This window comes from Paroedura picta, chromosome 16 (assembly GCF_049243985.1).
Source record: "Paroedura picta isolate Pp20150507F chromosome 16, Ppicta_v3.0, whole genome shotgun sequence".
NCBI classification, from domain to species: Eukaryota; Metazoa; Chordata; class Lepidosauria; order Squamata; family Gekkonidae; genus Paroedura; species Paroedura picta.
This window is the reverse complement of record NC_135384.1, coordinates 28,238,658-28,259,122: the sequence shown is the minus strand read 5'-3', so window position 1 is coordinate 28,259,122 and position 20,465 is coordinate 28,238,658. Positions and strand designations below refer to the sequence as shown.

At 47.5% G+C, this 20,465-nt stretch overlaps 1 protein-coding gene across 12 annotated transcripts in view; it reads left to right on the top strand.

Moving 5' to 3' along the window:
• The first annotated feature begins 70 nt into the window (after positions 1-70).
• The window catches only part of MAPT (microtubule associated protein tau), a 58,178-nt gene continuing 37,783 nt past the window's right edge, over positions 71-20,465 (top strand). For 3 of the 12 annotated variants that reach the window (XR_013227047.1, XM_077315101.1, XM_077315092.1), the window contains exon 1: positions 8,179-8,326. Coding sequence is in view for 7 of the 12 variants with exons in the window: in XM_077315101.1 (XP_077171216.1) it covers positions 8,293-8,326 (34 nt within the window). In the remaining 5 variants the exon portion in view is untranslated. Of the gene's footprint in view, positions 207-309; positions 456-6,577; positions 6,810-8,171; positions 8,327-20,465 lie in introns of those variants that run through there. The other 9 variants (XM_077315099.1, XM_077315093.1, XM_077315095.1 and 6 more) reach the window with 7 other exon arrangements.

The window sequence follows — 20,465 nt, the reverse complement described above, 5'->3', positions numbered from 1 at the left end:
GAGACTGTCAATGCATCAATTGTGAGGTTGGTTGTCTAGCTAGCTGCTATGGTAACAGAGGCCATCCTGGCCCCTTAGGCTGGCAGTTCTGTCACACACTTGTGGAACCTTCGGGGAGTCACTTAACCCTTTGTTTGTCCATCTATACAATGGGGAGAGTGTTTCTTTCTGGCTATAAAGTGGGGCCTCTGTGTTACGTTCGCCAGGTAACCCGGTTCAATTGAGGGCCGTAGGGATGCTTGCTTTTCCTTACAAATCTTAGCAACCAAGTGCTGTATAGCTACTAAGTGGAATCCATATTGCCTGCAGGTTGACGGGGACCTGAAACACCCCATAGTCTTGTGAGAATTTCCCCTGCACGCTGAGCAAAGGGAACGCCGCCTCCCAGTCTGAAATCTGCAGAAATTTCAAAGGGTAAACCGCAGGAAAACATCAGCGGAGAAAACTTCCCTAAGGTAAACAAAAGAAATGTTTATTGTTCAAGTTTTGGGGGTCATTCTGATTTGGAGTTCAGACGATAGTTGGTAAGAATGAAAATTAGGTTTATGGCATCTTTTGGAATGTTGTTGTCATTGTTAGGTGCGAAGTCATGTCCGACCCATCGCGACCCCATGGACAATGATCCTCCAGGCCTTCCTGTCCTCTACCATTCCCCGGAGTCCATTTAAGTTCACATCTACTGCTTCAGTGACTTAATCCAGCCACCTCATTCTCTGTCGTCCCCTTCTTCTTTTGCTTTTGATCGCTCCCAGCATTAGGCTCTTCTCCAGGGAGTCCTTCCTTCTCATGAGGTGGCCAAAGTATTTGAGTTTCATCTTCAGGATCTGGCCTTCTAAAGAGCAGTCAGGGTTGATCTCCTCTAGGACTGACCGGTGTGTTCGCCTTGCAGTCCAAGGGACTCGCAAGAGTCTTCTCCAGCACCAGAGTTCAAAAGCCACAATTCTATGACGCTCGGCCTACCTTATAGTCCAACATTCACAGCCGTACATTGCAACTGGGTTTGTCTAAACGCACTTTTGTTGGCAGGGTGATGTCTCTGCTTTTTAGGATGCTGTCTAGATTTGCCATAGCTTTCCTCCCGAGGAGCAAGCGTCTTTTAATTTCTTTGCTGCAGTCCCCATCTGCAGTGATCTTGGAGCCCAGGGATAATGGGTTTTAATGTGATTTGCTGCAAAATTACAACATAGCTACTTCTCTGGAGGGGAATTTATGTTGGGTGTTAAGTCTGCAAGTTCCTCGCTTGGAAGGGAATGTGACTCTAGGAGAGTTGTTGAAGGTGAGATGCATGTAGCTTTCAGGTTGTGATGAAATTCATTCAGGTTTAGAGGGTAACATTCTCTTGCTGATAGAATTGCCAGCTCTGGGTTGAGAGACATCTGGAGATTTGGGGATGGCACTTGAGGAGGGTGGGTTTTGGGAAGGAAGGGACTTCAGTGGGAAATGATGCCATGGAATTCACCTTACAACGAGGCCATTTTCACCTGGTGAATGGATTTCTGTCACAGAGGTGATCAGTTGTAATCCCAGGTTCAAAAATGTCAGGACCCTTGGATTTAGCAGTTTGAGACATCCCATGAAATAGCCCCAATGCTGAGGAGGGAACCGAGTGCTGAGTCTTCTGAGGAGAAGACCCCATTCAGGACACAGGAAGGGTGGGGCAAAAAACCCACTGCTAAAGCATCTCCTCAGACCCATTCTGGCCTCTGGACTGTCTGGACAGCTCCACAAGCTTTCCAGGCCTTGAAGCTGTCCCCTTTGGACGTGCTAAGTAGACCTCAGACAGAAACTCCAGCCATCTCAAGGGATGGAGCTAGGCTGAACTGGCTGAACTTGGAACAGGAAACACAACATCAACCCATGGAGAGAGGAAACCAAGAGCTCTGGGCTCAAGTAGGTCAACTGAGGAAAGCACCAACAACAGCCCACTCTCCCAGCAATGTCATATAACTGAAAATGCTCAAGCAATTGTATCGGTTTTCTTATCCATTCTTCAGTTGTATATGTGATTTAGGGTAGTAGGATTCTGACCAACCTTGAGGAAAATCTGGACCAGAACTGCCCCAGATTCTAGTACCCTGGAACTAACACGAAACATGAAAGAAGCTGCCAAACATTGTACCCCCCTTTCTCCCACAAACAAAACTATTCTTTAATCCCGTTACAGTCACAAATGAACCAGACTGTCAACATACATTAGACTGTTCAAGAAAACCCAAATATTTTCCTACCAGGATACTTGCTAGAAAGCCAAGTCATAAGGTAATATTTATAACGTTCTGGGCATTTTTTATTTGTCCATAGTTGGTATCTTAAGTTCTCCACACCATCCAGAGAAATTCGGGTACAATCTGATGGTGTGGGGTGGTATTGTTTGCTGTGCTCAGTTCTGGTAATTCCAAATCATCATTCAGACATCTAAGGAGTTTAAAAAGGGGGAAATGTTGTGTGACTTTATTACAGTCCTGATCGGGCTGTAGTCATGGCCCCTTGCATTCCTGTGATTGTACAGGGATCAGGCATACACGGCAGAGAAAGTTCCTTGGCTGTAAATTCATCATTAAATCAATCTGTCCAGTTTTGATGAAGATAGATTCAGGTGGGCAGCCATGTTGGTCTGAAGCAATAAAACAAAATTTGAGTCCAGTGGCACTTTTAAGACCAACAAAACAGCTTTTGTGTGCGCATATACAAAAGCTTATATCCAGAATTTAATTTTTTGTTTGTTGTTCTCCAATTGTTATGAGTTCCTGCTTTATTGTTCTGTGCTTTTCTGCCTTCTCTTATATTATTATTTTTGCCCAAGGGACCTTTCCCCTTCTCTGCTTGCCATTATTCCCCCCACCCATACTCCCCTGCCCACCTGACTTCATTCTCCTCGCCCCATTTCTTAGGCACCTATCTTTTACTTGAATTTGGTGGTTATGAGATGGAACCATGAGAAGTCCTCGTAATTTGGTTGGCATTGGATGTCCAAATGGTACACTGGCAGGAATAAGGCCCATAGTGCTGTGTGAAGTAATTTCATAAGTATTTGTGTAGTCCTTGCTTGCTGGCTTCACCTTTACAATCTACAATTCTTAGTATTTTCTTTATAGTTCTTAGAAACCCCATCAAAATTTCCCTATTGGCCTGGGGCTAGCGAATGTATAATTTTCTGACGACAGACCTCACCGACTGCAAAGACTGTGTGTTGAATGGTGGCCCCTTGTCACGGCTCACCACCTGCTCGTCCAAAAGTGGAAAATATTTTGTCCCGTTGTGGTATGACAAGCCAGTGCTGATGTAGTACTGAACGGTCTGTTGTTTAGGTATGTATCTTTAAGAGAACGTTCATAACTTACAGTGCAAAACCAAGTTTGCCAAACAAAAGATTCACAAACAATCATAGCATCCACCCATTCCATGCTACAAAGAAGGGTCTGTCCTTGGAGCTTGAACCACCTGTGGTGGAGGTGTGGCTTTGTGAATGAGATATTAAAAAAAATACAAAAGTTCTGCCAGTTTTCAAGCATGTCTTGTAAAATAATCTGCAGGGTCGCTCCTTCCAGTGTACAATAACAGATTCAGGCGTGTAGCCGTTTTGATCTGAAGCAATAGAACAACATGTGAGTCCAGTAGCACCTTTAAGGCCAGCAAAGGTTAATTCTGGGGATAATCTTTCATGTGCCCGCACATTTCTTCAGATGAAGCCTTGGGCTAGCCATCATTCTCTCAAAGTTCTCTCAACCCCACCTACCTCCCAAGGTGACTGCTGTGGGGGCTCCTTAAGGTAGATAAAAGTGATAGCCCACTTTTTAAAGCTTTCTTCTTCTTCTATCGGTTTACGTACATGGAATGGAATATGTCCGTGTGGTAAAACCGGAAACTTCACAGTACTATAAATACAGAGCTTTACCTTGCGGTTCTTAAGCTTCCCTGAGCCACAAAAGATACTTGTGCAAGCTTGAAAAACCTGATCCAAGTGGGGTGAGCAAACCTCTACCATTTGAATAAGGTTTGGGGCAACATCTGTTCAATTGCTGAGCAGGTTATTAGTGCCCTCTGCTGTAAAACAGGATGTAGCTATGGTCTGGCGATCTTGGAACTGTAGCCGTGTTTGGAATTGTCCGCATACTGGTTATGGGTGTCATTACCCGTATGTGCTAATCTTTATAATTGCCCTGTAAGGCAGGTTTGTTGACCAGCATGTTATACAGATTCAGGTGGGTGGCTGTATTGATATGAAGCAGCAGGACCAAGTTTGAGTCCAGGGGTACCTTTAAGACCAACCACCGTTTAATTCTGGGCATAAGCTTTCATGTACATACGCACTTCTTCAGATACATTGGAATTGTTATCCCAGTTTGGTCCTTGCATCTGTCAAACAGCTTTACATGCTGTAGGTTAATTCGTGCGCACACGAAGGTTTATGCCATGAATCAAACGCCGTTGGTCTTAAAGGGGCCACTGTACTGACTTGAGCTTTGTTCTGCTGCTTCAGACCAACAATTTGTACTCTCCTGAAGATATTCTTAGGGTAGCAAGCGTAAAGGCTCTGGGTTTGATGCTATGATGTATGTTTTATGGAGAACAAGTAGAACATGGGGATCGCTGAGGTGGGAGCTGTATGTAAATAACGACGATTTATTTATTTCCGTGTTGGTTTTTACATAACCATTCCGTAGCACAGGTCTCCGGATAGTCCAAGGAAAAACCTGGCTGAGGCAGGTAACCTTAAGCCAGCTTCAGATTCTCTTTAATGCTTCTAGATACAAGCAGTCAACAGGTGGGAGCCTTTCCTGTTCAGGTTTCCACCCACACCACTCTGCCTTTTCCCAAGAGCCAGGCTAAATGGTACAGAGCAGGCTGGCTGAGGGTGTTTTGACTGGCACAAAGATCGTCCAGCAAGCGGATTCGAACCTAGGTCGCCCAGGTTGTCCTACTCCAGCACTTGAACCACTCCAGCAAGCTGAGAAAGGCCTTGTTCGTACGTGTTTGGGTGGTGGGTCTGAGCGTGGATCTCTACGCCTCTCTTGCAGGGAGGCAGAGCACAACCCTTCTCCTATGTTTCCAGGCAGAACTCCCCTTCAAACAGTTTGCTCTTTTATACAGAGAGACTCAAAGTCTCTCTCTTCCCCCTGAGGAAGGCCTGAATTAATTCCTGCTCTGCTCGCCTCCAGCAGTCCACCCTCCCCCCCAAGGTGATTGGATGCTGGAGCAGCACCGTGGCTTCCAGATAAAACAGCTGAGTGGCTGTTTTTCCTTCCAGGGGCAGGACAGCCTCTTGTCCGTCACAGCAGGGCAACCAGGGACTCTATACAATTTCTCTGCCGCAGACAAGATAGCATCCCCCGCAAGTCGCTTTTGTCTGGGAGATGCCTGGACAGCTCCGCTGCTGACCTGCTCTCCAGGCCCTGATTCTTTCCTTAGGTTCTAGCACAGGGGTCTCCAACAGGGTGCCCATGTGCACCACGGTACCAACGGACCCCATTTTTGGTGCCCACCCAATGTTTTTAGGAAGTGGGTGGGGTCAGTTAAACCTATTGGCCAGCAAGGTTTCTGGCTGGCTACTAAAGATTTGATTCAAATGAGTAGCCGTGTTGGTCTGATTTTATTGTACTGAAGATTTGTTTACCTGGGCAAATTCTGGTTTCAGGAAACATTGCTGACTTCAAATATCTGTTGCCTTAATGGTGCTGGCTAATCTGCCACTAGCAAAGATGCATCGCTGTACTTTATTGCAGTGTACCATACCATTCATCTGTCCCGATTTAGGAGGGTAAGGCCTAATTTTGGTGCAGCCTACTTTACCTTTTTGGAGGCGGGGGACATTGTAAAAATTGTGTGGTTGTGTATATACATAGAGCTGCCATTCTTGCTGTTTCAACCTGCTCCTCCTCAAACCTTTTGATGTTGCATTTCCATGTGCAGGGGGGATCTAATGCATGCTCTTTTTTGTATCCCATGTCAGTGGTCTGAGGCCGCTATCCTATGCGCAAGAATCTGGGTGCAAACTCAGGCCGACTTAACTTTGCCGTAAGGACCCGCAGACTTGGGCGGCGTGGCCGGATCCAGAGCACACCGCCAGCCATTTCATGCACTGCAGACGAAGAAGTCTGCCGGCCACTCTGGCTTCTCTCGGCATCTGCGGCTGCCTTTCTCCCTTGCCTCCTCCTACAGAAATCTCCCCCCAAAAGCCATCTCAGTCCAGATGGAAAGGGAGCACACTGGACAGAGGGAAGCGGTCCAGTTACAGGGTTGCCACCTTTGGACATGCAAAAGAAAAGACGAGTTCAGCCAAGGGGCCACTTTGGCAATTCTCCTTCTGCACGCTGCATCTTTTTTTTACAGAGCCCCCCACCCCCCCCAAAAGACGCCAGGCCCTCCCGTGCGGGAATAAAGCAGGAGCGCAGCAGACCGAGCCCCTGGGTGCCGCTGGCCGTGCCAAGGGGAAGCCGGGCGCGCCTCTCCCGCAGCCAGCCAGCCAGCCCGGCCCGCCTTGTGCACCGAGACAAAGGACAGCGGTCGGGGAGGGACTGGGGGGCCGCGGCGAGGCTCTGCGCCTGCGCGCCGCGCCGGCAGCCTGGAGGGAGGCGTCCCGAACGAGCCGGGCGAGGATCCCGCGCGTGCGCCCGGCCGCCTCCCTCGCTGCGCTCCAGCCTCGGCGCGCGCTCGGCGACCCTCGCGAAGGCTCCGGAGCCGGCGCGCGCGCCCCCGAGGCTGGCTGGGCGCGCCCCCGCCCGCGCTGCCTCCCGTCACTCCCCCTCCTGGCGGCGTCGGCGAGAGCGAGAGAGCCTCTCCGGCCAGCCTCTCCGTGCAGCAGCGCCCAGGTAGGGGCTCGCGCGGGCCGGGCAAGGGTCGGGGCTGCACGGGACGGGACGGGACGGGGCAAGGCAGGCGCTCGTGTGCACGCGGGCTGCGCTGCGCTGGGCAGGCAGCAGCCCTCGGGGATGGGATGCGGGTCTGGCGCACAGCTGTCCCGGTCGCCGCAATTTAAATAGCTCCCCCCCCCCTACCTTCTTGCCTGCCTGCCTGCCTGCCTTGCCCGCGCCCCGGCCGCCGCTCTCCTTTAACCACACCCCTCCGTGGCCAAGGCGGGCAGGCAGGCAGGCAGAGCGCGCCGGGGCAGAAGCGGGGCGCAGGGGCCCGGCGCACGCCGCTCTGCAAAGCGCTTTTAAAAATCTGTATCTAATATATAAAGCCCTCGCTCGCCCTGCCCTGGATGCGTTCCCAGCGAGTGGCGGCGTTGCGCGCGTCTTGGGCGGGCCGGCCGTGCGTGGAGGCAGCCCCCTCGCCCTCGCCCCCCCCCCCCGGAGGCGGCAAGCCCCTTCTCGCCCCTGCCCAGGGCTGCGCCTGCGGGGGAGGGCGGCGAGTCCCCTTGCAGAATGCCTCCACCTGCCGGAGCCGCCCCGGCCGCTGCTCGGAGCCGGGCTCGATTGGGGAGGGGGGGGGCTGCAGTAGGGCTGGATCGTGGATTTAAAAGGATGCCCCCCCCCCGCAGCCCACATCGCCGGTGCCATGTTTTGCAGTCCGTGTCCTACCTCCAGTAGTGCTTAGAGAATTATGAGATGATGGAGGAGGGGGGGGGGAGAGAAATAGACCATTTAAGAAAGGAAGCAGGCATTTCCGATTAAAATCTTTCCCTTTGGGGAAATTGACAAGTCAAGGAACCTCTGTCGAAGGCAACCCCAAGTCTTCTATCCTGGGAGGGGGGTTGCTTTTGTGAAATTAAACATTAGGGCGTTTGTGCTCTCAATCCCCGGGCGTGACTGCAGAACGGAAGCTGGGGGGGGGGGGTGGAAATGAGCCCTTCTCTCTCCTGCACTGAAATTGCACAAAACAGGCAATCTGGCCAGAGGTTTCTCCCGGCTCTAAATGTCTGGTACAGAGAGCTTGGGGGGTGTGTGTGTGTTGGGGTGTGTGTGTGTATTTTGTGTCGGTTGTTGTTGGCTCTGCTTTCTAGAGAATCGCAGCCACCCGGGGCTCTTGTGCACGATTATTCTCGGGTTTCCTTTTAGATGATTTTTCTCGAAGGAAAGGAACAGCAGCAGCTGGTCACGCCCCTGCTAGGCTAGAATCCACGGATGCAAAGTGCAGTTCTCATTGGGTAAAGACTGTAGTATGCTTCTGTAGTTTTGGGTGGGGATGGAGGGGGGAAAAAACCCTCTTTTGTCTACCAACAGAATTTGCATTTAAAAAGGTGTTGTGCTAGGATTAATATAGAAATGCCCCTTTTGCCACAACGGTCTTTCCTTCGACGAGACTCACATTGATCACTGCTTTTTCGGAATAAGCAGCTGTGCCGACATTGTAATGCCGTTGATGGTTTGTCTGAGGAAGCTTCACGGTAAGAGGGATGAGATCATAAAATTTCGGGATGGGAAGGGGCCTTGTGGAGCCATCTGTCATTCTTCGACACTTTCCCGGTCTGCGGCTTTAGCTGTCCTGTTCAGACTGAAACGGCGGTAGACTTGAATAATTCGGGCTGCTCGGTTATAAACATTAAGTAGTATTAAATGTAGTACGTGCGGGCAGTTTGAACAGCTTCTGGTGTATAGTGAAATGCATGTTGTAGGTTGGAAGAGAGTCCAAGAGACCCTACGTTGAATAAGGGAGCCAGTTATAACAGGGATAGTCAAACTGCGGCCCTCCAGATGTCCATGGACTACAATTCCCATGAGCCCCTGCCAGCTGGCAGGGGCTCGTGGGAATTGTAGTCCATGGACATCTGGAGGGCCGCAGTTTGACTACCCCTGGGTTATAGTGTTAGGTCTGAGTTCAGATTCCCACTCTACCATGTGACTGAAAGTTACTCTTTCAGCGTGCCCTACTTCACAGGGATGTTGTGGAAGATAAAATGTGGGAAGGAGAACTATGTGTAGTGCCCTGAGCTCCTTGGGAAAAGGGTAAAAGAAAAATGCACTAGAAAGATTCTTAATGTGTTCACTGTTAGGAGTAGAAGTTTGAATTAGGAACGCCTTGGGTCATGTTCTTAGTCCTTGCAGCAGCCCTCAAGTAAGTTCTTTGAGTCTTTTATGTTCCGCTTTATTCAGGCATGAATAGAAGGCTCCAATCGGAGGCCACTGATTCCAGACTGAACCGGTTTTCTGTAGGGTTACACTTTCAGGACGAGTGGCCTCCACTCTTCCCTTTCCAAGAACGCCAGTCCTTAATAATTTTTGATCTCCTGAATTACTGTGGTACAAACAACCGTTTCTTTAAAATGGGCTTCTTGTGGCGTTCTCTTTGATCTCGCTGGTGGACACGATTGGCACCTTGCATCGAGGACGGATACCCGAGCAATTTGGAGCCACAAGGGTCTCCCGTGAAGCTGAAGGGCGGGCGGCTGAGGACGGACAAAAGGAAATACCACTTGGCACAGAGAATGATTAAAATGTGGAATTTGCTGCCAGGGGGCGGAGCGATGGAATAAGCAGTTTTTAAAAGGGGTTAGATTCTCAGAGTCTCCGTGGCTACTAACCTACAGTGGCTGAAGGGAACTTCCACAGTCAGAGGCACTAAACCTCTGAATCCCAGAGCCAGGAGGCAACATCAGGGGGGGAGGTCTTGGCCTCTGTGACCCTCCAGAAGAACTGCTTGACCTCTTCGTGAGACAGGATGCCGGACTAGGTAGACCCTTGGTCTAATCCAGGGGTAGTCAAACTGCGGCCCTCCAGATGTCCATGGACTACAATTCCCAGAAGCCCCTGCCAGCATTTGCTGGCAGGGGCTCCTGGGAATTGTAGTCCATGGACATCTGGAGGGCCGCAGTTTGACTACCCCTGGTCTAATCCATCAAGACTCTTAAATGTTGCAGTTATCCAAGGGAAATGCATCTTTGGGGGAATGCCCCTCCAATAAGTGTTTGCCGATTTGGGGGTTTGCCAGTGCCATCCTGAAAACAAACTGTCAGTGTGTGGCATCACTAGGTCATTGCCAGAAAGGACTCAACTGGAATTCTTCTTCATCAAAGCCTTATGTGGCTCTGGAGAGACATTTCGTTGGACCGTCCCGGTCGTTGCTTGAGAGCAAAATCTCTTCCAGACTGAAGAGGGGACATTAACCTCAAAACTTGTGTTGCCGTAAATATTGAGCCCTACTGGGCACATGGTGGATCCAGTCCCGGAAACGGCAACAGAAGCAGGATGATGGGCTATTTGATATCATTAAGAACGGCAGCAAGGGAAAACCACCTTTGCAGATCAGAGAGGAAAGAGGAAAGCCCGCTTCCCATTTGTAATCCGTTTGGTGGGCCGGTGCCAGACAGCAGAGAGAAGTGGCATGGGATTCTCTCCCTCACTTTTGCAATGAAATGCGTTTTTCACCACTCTTGTGAGTGCCACCTCCTCTCTTCTAGGACTAGTTACCCTTTCTACCCCTTAAAGACTAAAGTTACTGCTCCCTTCTTCAGACCTTGGTCTTCCTACACAGGCCCGTCTCCTCCTCTAAGCCTAGTAAAGGTAAAGGTATCCCCTGTGCAAGCACCAAGTCATGTCTGACCCTTGGGGTGACGCCCTCCAGCGTTTTCATGGCAGACTCAATACGGGGTGGTTTGCCAGTGCCTTCCCCAGTCATTACCGTTTACCCCCCAGCAAGCTGGGTACTCATTTTACCGACCTCGGAAGGATGGAAGGCTGAGTCGACCTCGAGCCGGCTGCTGGGATCAAACTCCCAGCCTCATGGGCAGACAGCTTCAGACAGCATTTCTGGTGCCTTACCACCCTGCGCCACAAGAGGCTATCTAAGCCTAGTACTGGGCATAAAAGCTTATTGAATGTGGTCCTTGTGGCCTTCCCCTCTGGTTCCCTCCTGTCCTTTCCTGATTCATGGAAACGCATCACCAGCAACAGACACCGCTGGGGGGGAGCAGGAACCCACTGCTCTTCCGTGGAAGGGGCTGGCTGCAGAGAGAGAGGGCTATTTGGGGGAGGAACCATGGCTCAGTGGCAGAGCTTTAGCTTTGCATGCAGAAGGTCCTTGTTTCAATTCCCAACATCTCCAGTTAAAGGATGAGTTGACCATGCTGGCAGGGGATCATGGGAATTGTAGTCCATGGACATCTGTGGAGCCAGTATGGCCACCCTTGCCGTGGCACACCTGTGGCTTGGCGGCAGTAAACCGAAACACGACATTAACGCAGAGAAACTTTGAGCTCCCTTCACTTAGCTGGATTAAGGGTGATGGGCAAGGAGGTGGCTCTTCTCCCAAAGAAGTGAGGAAAGCTTACAGTTGCCTCTCCCTTTGTAGAATCATAGAATCATAGATCATCTAGTCCAACCCCCTGCAGAAAGGGGTTGGTCATCTAGTCCAACCCCCTGCAGAAAGCAGGAAATTCACAACTACCTGCCCACCCACAGTGTCCTCAGTTTCATACCCAAGTGATCTCTCCATCAAAAATCTCCAGAATTCAGCCTGGACTGGAAGAAATTCACCGACCATCCCACAGTGGCAATCAGCAATTCCCTGGGTCTGCAAGGAAGGGCCACAAGAGACAAACACTGGCACATCCCTTCCTGTCCACCCACTCACCATCTGCTTAAGTTCATAAAATCAGCATTTCTGTCAGATGGCTATCCAGCCGTTGCTTAAAAACTTCCAAAGGAGGAGAGCCCACCACCTCCCGAGGAAGCCTGTTCCACTGAGGAACCACTCTGTCAGGCACTTCTTCCGGATATTTAGCTGAATTTTTTTTTCATTAATTTCCTTTCTCCACTACAGGCATCTTGGAAAGTAGGTGAGGCTGGGAGAGTTTGGAGAGAACTGGGGATCAGTCTCCAGATTAGAGCCCATAGCTCTAACCACTACACCAAGCTTCAGGGGTCTATACAGAGTGGTAGAAAAATTATGAGGAATGTAGGTTATTTTTGCCAGCAATTCTAATGTGGAAGACCCAGAGTCTTTGCCATGAAGATTTCCAGAGCTTTATGGCACCCTGAACATGGCACTGCAGCTGGTAAGAACCGCCAGTCGGACATAATTTCTCGCTTTTAGGGTAAAAGTCCAGGCTGTCCACAGAATCCTTAAGATCAAGAACAGTTTCTTGTACATGTATCACTGTTCATATTCTCCGAGGCCAAATCAAGAAGCATGAATTATCCTGTTGGGTGCCAAATGAGGCAGACAATTGCAGATGGTTTGGTTCGTCAGCGACCTCTTTTAAATTTGTAGCATTGACCACATGTCTAAGCAGGTTACTAAGGCCAAGCTAGAGTCACAGTCCCCACCCTATTTCTGCCAAAAAGCAAGCCATTTGGTTGCTTGGATTAGATTACCAGCGTTCCTGAAACATCTTGATTCTGGAGATGTGGAATGCACACAGGGGACCACCCTAAACATCTAACTTTAAGCCATAAATGGATCCTGCCTTACCTCTTTAATACTTGTGTAATTAATAAAGATTCAGTTTTTGCATACGAAGCAAGACAGTAAGCTAAATAACTAGAAACAATTATGGAGATGATCAGGATTTGATGCAAGTTTCTTTTGTTCTTGAAGAACGGTTTAGGGCATGGAAACTTGGAAATAATTGTGTTGATAGCCACATTTAGTTTGTGCCTCCCTTTGCAGAGGTTTCTCATAGCTGCCCTGTCTTCGTCTGCTTTATGCAAAGACTAGGTCTCTCTTTAAAACATCCCACAGGAAACGTACATTTCTCTGTGCATGATAGAAGCTTAAACGGCCTTTTTGGCTGTATCCCTTGAGATACTCTAATGGAATTTTTCAGAAGAACCATTTATAAGTGCAATTATAATTGCAGCGGGTATGTTATTTTTTAAGGGATACCTCTCATTTTAAAAATATCGCCCATCTTACCTAGCTCTCTGTTAAAGTTAACCTGATGTAGCCTTCAAGTGGTCTGAAGTAGTACAACAAATTTGAGCCCAATGGCTCCTTTGAGACCAACAAAGATTTATTCAAGGCATGAGCTGTTGTGCTTATGCCTTGGATAAATCTTTGTTGGTGTTAAAGGTACCCTTGGACTCAAATTTTGTTGTACTGACGTAGTCTTGTAGGGCAAAGTCGCTTTGCTGACCTACTGGTAAAACACCAAGACCTGCATGTTTATTTTTAAAACCAGTGCCTCCTTCTGGAAACTCACTCCTTGTTGAAACTGCCACTCTCTAGGCTTGTGTCCATGCCAGAGGATATGCTCGCCCTTGAGCTTTCTGAACTCAAGATGTGAAACAAAGGCAGCCTTTTTTTGTTATGCTATTTATGGGGAATAATTGAATGCATGCACTGAACAACAAACTAGTATTTAGCCTTGTGGACAATGAGTCTATGCGTCTAGCAATTAACCTCTTCAGTGCTTTTGGGAACTTAAACACAGGAAGTTGCCTTATATTGAATAAGGCCATTAGTCCATGGAGGTCAGTATTGTCTACTAAAAACGGCAGCAGTTTGGTGGCTTCTAATCTGGGGAGCCGGGTTTGATTCCCTGCTCCTCCACATGCAGCCAGCTGAGTGACCTTGGGATCGTCACAGTCCCAATGGTGTGGTTCTGATTGAGCAGTGATATCAGGGCTCTCTCAGCCCCGCCTCCCTCACAGAGTCCCTGTTGTGGGGAGAGGAAAGGAAGGTGATTGTAAGTCACTTTGAGACTCTTTCGGGTGGCGAAAAGCAGGGCGTTTGTCAAGAAACGTATAATCCGCATAATTATGCTGAGGAATTCTTACAGGTGCTGTTGGTTGATGCACTCATTGCTGCAATTCAGTCTTATCAGATCTCCAAGCTGAAGATGGTCAAAGACACACCCGTGATGTGGCAGACAAAAGGGCATACTTTGTCTTCAGAAGAGGCAAAGGAAGCAGTCCTTATGTCCATCAGAGCCCACTCAGCAGCTTCTTTTGTTTCAAAAGCAGGCCATTGCTGGGTGCAGGACGCTTATACAGTTTGTGCCAGATAACAACAAGCCTCTTAGGCTAACCGAATCCCTTGCTGCCCATGCAGCGTTAGAGTCCATGATTTTTTCAGCCACGGCCTTGGCCACTAGGCGTTTACTTGGCTTAGGGCTTGGCAGGCGGATTTCCACTCCAAGTCTATTGTTGCTGCCTGCCGTTTCCAAGGAGACAAGCTCTTTGGGGACTCGCTAGATAGGATTTTAGTAGAGGGCAAGGACGAAACCAGAGGTCTGCCCAGAAGTTTAAGGCACATAGATTGCAGAAATAGCAATTATTACTTTCGTATGCTGCAATCGCTGCCTAGGTTCAAGCAGGACTTTAAAAGAACATCTTGGACTCAGGCCAGGCAGAACTTCAGACGTAGTTCCCTTAACCAGAGGTACAACGAAGGCAACAAATGTGTGCATAGGCCCGAAAGAGATATAGGAAGACTAACTTGGCATGATTCAGGTCAATCTTCTGGGGGGGGGGGGGACAGCTACTTCTAAGAAAAATCAAGAAGCAACAGGCAGAAGTCATAGTGGTGGCACCCGAACAGCCTTGTCGTTCTTGGCTCACCACTCTGCTTCCAATGTTGTCAACACCACCAGTGTTTTTTCCTCAGTCCAGACCTGCTGCAACAGGGACCAATTTGGCATCCTTGCTCGGGATGGCTAAGACTGACAGCCTGGAAGTTGAGCATCAATAGTTCAGCCGGTTAGGTTGTAGCCCAAGTGTCACCTCCACCTGACCATCTTCTAAAAATATACAACGTTTATACAACGTTTCCTGCCAGGCTTGTGTTGGTGTCCAAGAAAAACACCTGAATACCGAAAGGGTGAGCCGGCTGGGTATTGTGCTTAAGAGTGGTGACTTCTTAATCTGCTTTTATCAATTCGGCATCTTTGGTCTAGCAAGGTCAGTGTTGTTTGCTGTGAGGGTCAGAAGCTGTCCAGGGTTTCGCTGTCCCTGCTTTTCCCTTCGCCTAATGCTTGATCCATTAAACTGGAGATGGACCTTCTGACTGTAAAGCAGAACTCTACACCTGAACCACTGCGGCCTGCCTCTGCTAAAGTTTAGTTAGCCTGACCTTTATTTTATTTAGCTTTTGCAGTTTCCAGTGAGTTTGGAGTGGGATAACTCCTCTTACTATTGCTCTGTAAACATATTGAACGGAATCCTTATTTAAATAATTATTGCTTTCCTTTTCTGTTGGTAAAGAAAAACAGAATACTTAAGAAGCTAGCAGAACTTGTTTCCACATTCAGATTTGTTAATATACGGCTCCAAGCATAGAATCAAGAATCATAGAGTTGGAAGGGGCAATCATAGAGTTGAAAGCCAGGTACAAAAGCAATGAATCCTTTGTGAACCTTATGTTTTAGTTTTGATACTTTAAAAAAATGGAGGTAACTTGTGCTGTTAAAGAAGCCATGAGTAAATGCTGGACTGTAACATTTCCAAGTGTGATTCCTCAAATGAGGGAAGCTGTCTACGTAGGAAAAAGCATGTGTTTTGCAGTGTATGAAGTTCCATGCAAGTGTATTTTTTGCTGTGGGCAAACAGATGGCATCTCCATCGGCATTATGTATAAATCTCCATGTCAGAAGGAAATAACATAATGCAGCCCTTCGATTGACCGGGACACAACATCACAAATTAATCTGTTAAGCTGTGCTGGCCGAATTCTCTCATTTTTAAAAATGAAATTCTGCGGCCGTGAAACCTGATGGTGACAGCCTGGATATATGCCAGGCAAACCATGCATGCATCGCAGGTCTTTGTTGCAATGGAGGGACATCTGCTAAGTATTTTGACCAAGGACATGTGTAGTCTGGGGTAAGAGCTTTCTCCATCGTGGCTCCCACCAGGTAGAACGAGCTCCCAGAGGAGTTCAGGGCCCTAACAGAACTTGAACAGTTCTGTAGGGACTGCAAAAGGGAGCTCTTCCACCAGGCATTTGGTTGAGGTCGACCTGAACTAACCACTTCCCCCATTGATTCCCTCCAATGGCAACCACTACAAATTTGCCCATCCCACTGGGACTCAGTATGAGTTTAATTCAAGGCTCTTCGCAGTATTCCACCGTTCTATAACGTTGTTATTGTTATTACTATGTTAATGTTATTGTTCTCACCATGTTATTATTACAACCGGAGTCACCTGTATCGTTGTTGTTTCATGTAAACCACCCTGAGCCTTCAGGGAGGCCAGTATACAAGTACAATAATAAATCTGAAAGTATGCAAAGCCACAGCAGTTCCAGAGCATGGTACCCTTCCACAAATACTCTGCTGTTTGGGGAAAGATGCAGATCACCAGCGTGATATTTGCATGAAAAGAATTCTTTACAACTGTCTCCAAGGCAGGAAGTTTTTCGTTTTTCGTTTTGTCTGTCTACTGGACAGGAAATAACTGGTCCTTGTGCCAGCCTTGTCTCCACACACAGCCAGGGTGAGGGAAACAGAGTGCTGATATATTCCTTCTTTAGGCTTGGGTTTGTATAGGACAGGGGTAGTCAAACTGCAGCCCTCCAGATGTCCATGGACTGCAATTCCCATGAGCCCCTGCCAGCGAACGCTGTGGACATCTGATGTCCATGGACATCTGGAGGGCCACAGTTTGACTACCCCTGGTGTAGGAGAATAAATGTATGCAAGTTGGGTGTTTTTTTAAAAATATCACATCAGTGAACTCCAACAGTGGAAGGTATCTGCCATCAGCAAAGGTTGAAGCCAGCCGTAACAGATGCAGAGATGAAGACGTCCTCTTCAGAACTGTGTGGCTGTTGGCCAAGTTTTGAGGAATCTATGCTGAACCTTTACATCTTTTAATATTTTCAATATTGCATTACTACCTTGCACCTCCGTACCAGGAGGGAGAGATCACGGATGTGATGATCACTGGAGTTCTAAGTGCTGTCCTTGCACTTGCGTGAACTGGAGCAACAAGGCACCTTGATCCGGCGTTAAGTCTGCAGTGTAAATTTTCTTTGTGCGGATCACGTATTAAATTAGCGTCGGGATCTTGAATGTTGACCGCTAAGCTTTATTTTTGGGGGGAGATGAATTAATAGGCAGGTATTTTCAGCCGTGGAGGAGCCCATACAGGATATTTCTGGCATTGAGTGAGGGTAACTGTCACAAAATATAATTCAAAGCAAACATAATTCACGTGCCTGTGCGGCTGGAGCCCCTCTTGGAATAAAGGACATCTATTTAAGTGGAAGTTTCTGGCAGCCCTCAGTTCTGTCAGCTGTATATTGCAGCTGAGTTAAATGTGATATTTATTTCGCATGCAGTGTGCTAGTCTCTGTCTGGAACAAAGAAGGGGCTTGGTTTTTCCTCAGGGTTTATAAAATATATTAAATTAAATAGGCTTTGGTGGGCAGTGGATCTCTGGGGAGATGCAGGAGACTGTTAAATACTTGCAGTGAGAAAGGAAAGAAGTTGAAAATATATTTAGGGGAGATTTTCAGAAACCTGCCATGAAGGGATTGGGCGAAGTTTGACTTCACCGTGTAATGGACTTTTTAAAAATAGCCAAGAAAGGAAAATGCCCATCCTCCGTTCTCTGCTTTCTGTAGTGGAACAGGATAGAATTGTTTTGTTAGACATCATAAGGAAGGGATTTCCTTCTGAAGGGAGATTTGCCTGTCCCTCTCCAGATTCTTTTCAAGAGAAACCAGAATTGCTGAGGATTTTTAAGGACTTCTTTGAAACGTTTTAAGTTTTGGAATTAGGGAAATGCTTTCAAAGAATTGTTTTTATTCCATGTGCTTTCTAAGAATGATGACCTCAGATCTTTATACTATACCCACACATGTTTTCAAGGCTATGACATATTACAGATCTGATTCTACTATTCAAGGTCAGCAAAGATTTCTTATTAACACTGCCCTTATTTCTATATTTTAATGAATTCCCCAGGAAGATCAGAGCAATTCTACTTTCCCCTCCTGCTTTCAGACTTCTTTAAAGAAATGATTTGTAAAATAGCAAAAGTTTGCTAATCTTAAGTCTTCAAATAACTAATCCCCTATATTGTGAAATTTTGGAACACTGGAGTGTAGTGACATATGTAAGTCCTTTTTGCAGGTCTTGTTAATACTTCTCTAGCTGAACTTGTGCTGAACTGACAAAATCTGTTTTCAGTATTGCACTGTGTCAAATATTTAAAAATCCTCCTAGTCCTTAATACTGCAGCTAAATAAATTGAATAATAATTTGTCTACAATAATTTGTTTTTTGTCTACAACGAAGTCTGTGGTTTCTGCTTTTGCCTCTTATTTATGTGTGCAGTTTTGTTTGAACAAAATAAAGACAATATACTTCTCGAATTTCGTAAGCAAGCCCAGTGGGTGTGCTAACAAACTTATGAATTGGGCATTTTGTGTTTTTGAAGCTATCATGTGGGTTCAGGTTTGAGAAGAGCAGATCTCTCACTCTTCGCCCCAAATCAGCAGCTGAATCCACACCCACATGTCCGTTTAAGAGGCTGGTTCCAGATGCAAACAGAAGCAGGATTGACAAGCACAAGAGCCCAAAGTGATCACAACCGGTGGATTCTCTGCACATTCATAATTGCTTTTTTCTGTCCCTTAATATCTTCTTCTGCTCTCCTACCATTACGGAGAAACCTTTAGATATTCGGAAGCAGTCCTCCAGACCATACCAACAGATATTTCTGGTTTCCAGCAGTTAAAATTAAGGAGGGAAAATCATATCCTTGAGAGAGAGGACTCTTACTGAAATGGCAGAAATGTCTACAGAACAACTCGTCCATGTTTGCCTCCCAGATTCCAGCCTTCAGATTTGGTAGATCTCTTCCTTTGGCTTTGCTGTCACTGCCATGACATGGCTGTTTTTAAAAACTTGTTTGCTGTCCCTATAAATAGTGCCAGATGACATGCCACCTAAGAACAGGCAGGAGGTTCAGTATGAGCGCATGAGATATCGTTACGGTGGTTTATTTTAAGTGGCCAGCCCCCTTTCCATCTCAGTCGTGTTGAATTAGGCACCACACTTCTGTAACCTTGTGTCCAAGCCAAGTGTCAAGGGCCTGGGGCAGGCTGTCTCAACCAGGGTTTCATGAAACCCTTCTGCCCCATTGTGCCACTTGGGGGTTTCCTCAAATCCTGAAGAATGTTGCACGGGTTTCTCAAGGTTGAAAAAACTGAGAAAGGCTGGTCTAGACTCTAGTATAACTTTCTCCCTCACCTGGGAGACCTGGAACCTCATTTAGATGTTCATGGTGCCTCCCACACAATTAGTAGAGCAAAACTTTTTTTAAAAAAAAGGTTTTTAGGAGTCTGTTATTCTATATCGACGGATGTCCGGAATTGTTTTAATGGGGTTTTAACGGGGTTCTTAATACAGACAGTTGTAACCCTCCATGAGCCAGTTATGGGAGGGCGGGCAATAAGTCTAAACAATAAATAAATAAAATAAAAGATAAATTTCTGACAGAAAAGGATACGTGAACAGGACTAGCTAACATTAATAAGATGTTCCCTCAAGTTTGGAACAGTAACGCCTCCTCCTTTTCCGGTTTACGGCGTGATCCTAGGAGGAGACAGGATAGGAGCATGACAGGGTGGTCTCAGCCATACTTAGGCAGCATTTCCTTGCCCTCACTGAGTGAATTAAGCACCTTAATTCAACACGGGAAGAGGGCTTGTGTGACAGGCCATTTCTGTCACCCGAGTGAACCTACACAGCCTCCTATGATTTTGGGGGGAACAGGTTAATTTTACACTGTTCCCTCACATACCAGGTATTCTAAAGGGGCAATTGTCTCGCCTTTAGGTTCACTGTCCTGAGGAAGGTGAAGTGAGTTTTGGGGTGCACAAGTAGAGTACAGAGGTCGTTGGGGTGGGTGGGTTGTATGTTAACCCCAGAGAAGATTCCTTTATTTATGGTTTGGTTTCCAGGAACAGATTAGCAGCACAGGACACCCGGTAGACCAAAGGCAAACCTGGCTGAGGCACGTCAACTGAGAGCGTAGTTTCAATTTTCTTGCTGGTGGGTAGCTGTGTTGGGTGGCATCCCTAGGTTGGCAGATGTCTTCTCTCTACAGCAGGGGTAGTCAACCTGTGGTCCTCCAGATGTCCATGGACTACAATTCCCATGAGCCCCTGCTGGCAGAATTGTAGTCCATGGACATCTGGAGGACCACAGGTGGACTACCCCTGCTTTAGAGGACATGTACCCCCTTTTTGGCAACTATCCTCTTTTGTGCTCTTGTGGGGGGGGGCTTTGGAGCTGGCAGGGATAGGATGGGGGGGAGGCATGTGGGTGAAGGCAGGAGGGAAGATGTGAACGTGGGTCACAGCACAGGAGGGGTTGGGGGAGCTGAATTCCTTCCCATTAAATAGCTTTGCTCTTAAAAGCATTTTCCCACTTTGGCCGCTGTGCCCTATTGTGCCACTAGATGGCTGCAGTAGATATTTCCACCCTAATATTCCACCCTTCTGTTTCAAATAAGCAAGAGGGAAAACTCTGGGGCATTAGATGAAAGGAATGCAGAGAGCTCCCCGTCGGTTTGTACTTGATTTGGGGGAAATAATTTTATGACTCAGTGTGCACCATGTACTAAATTAGTTTC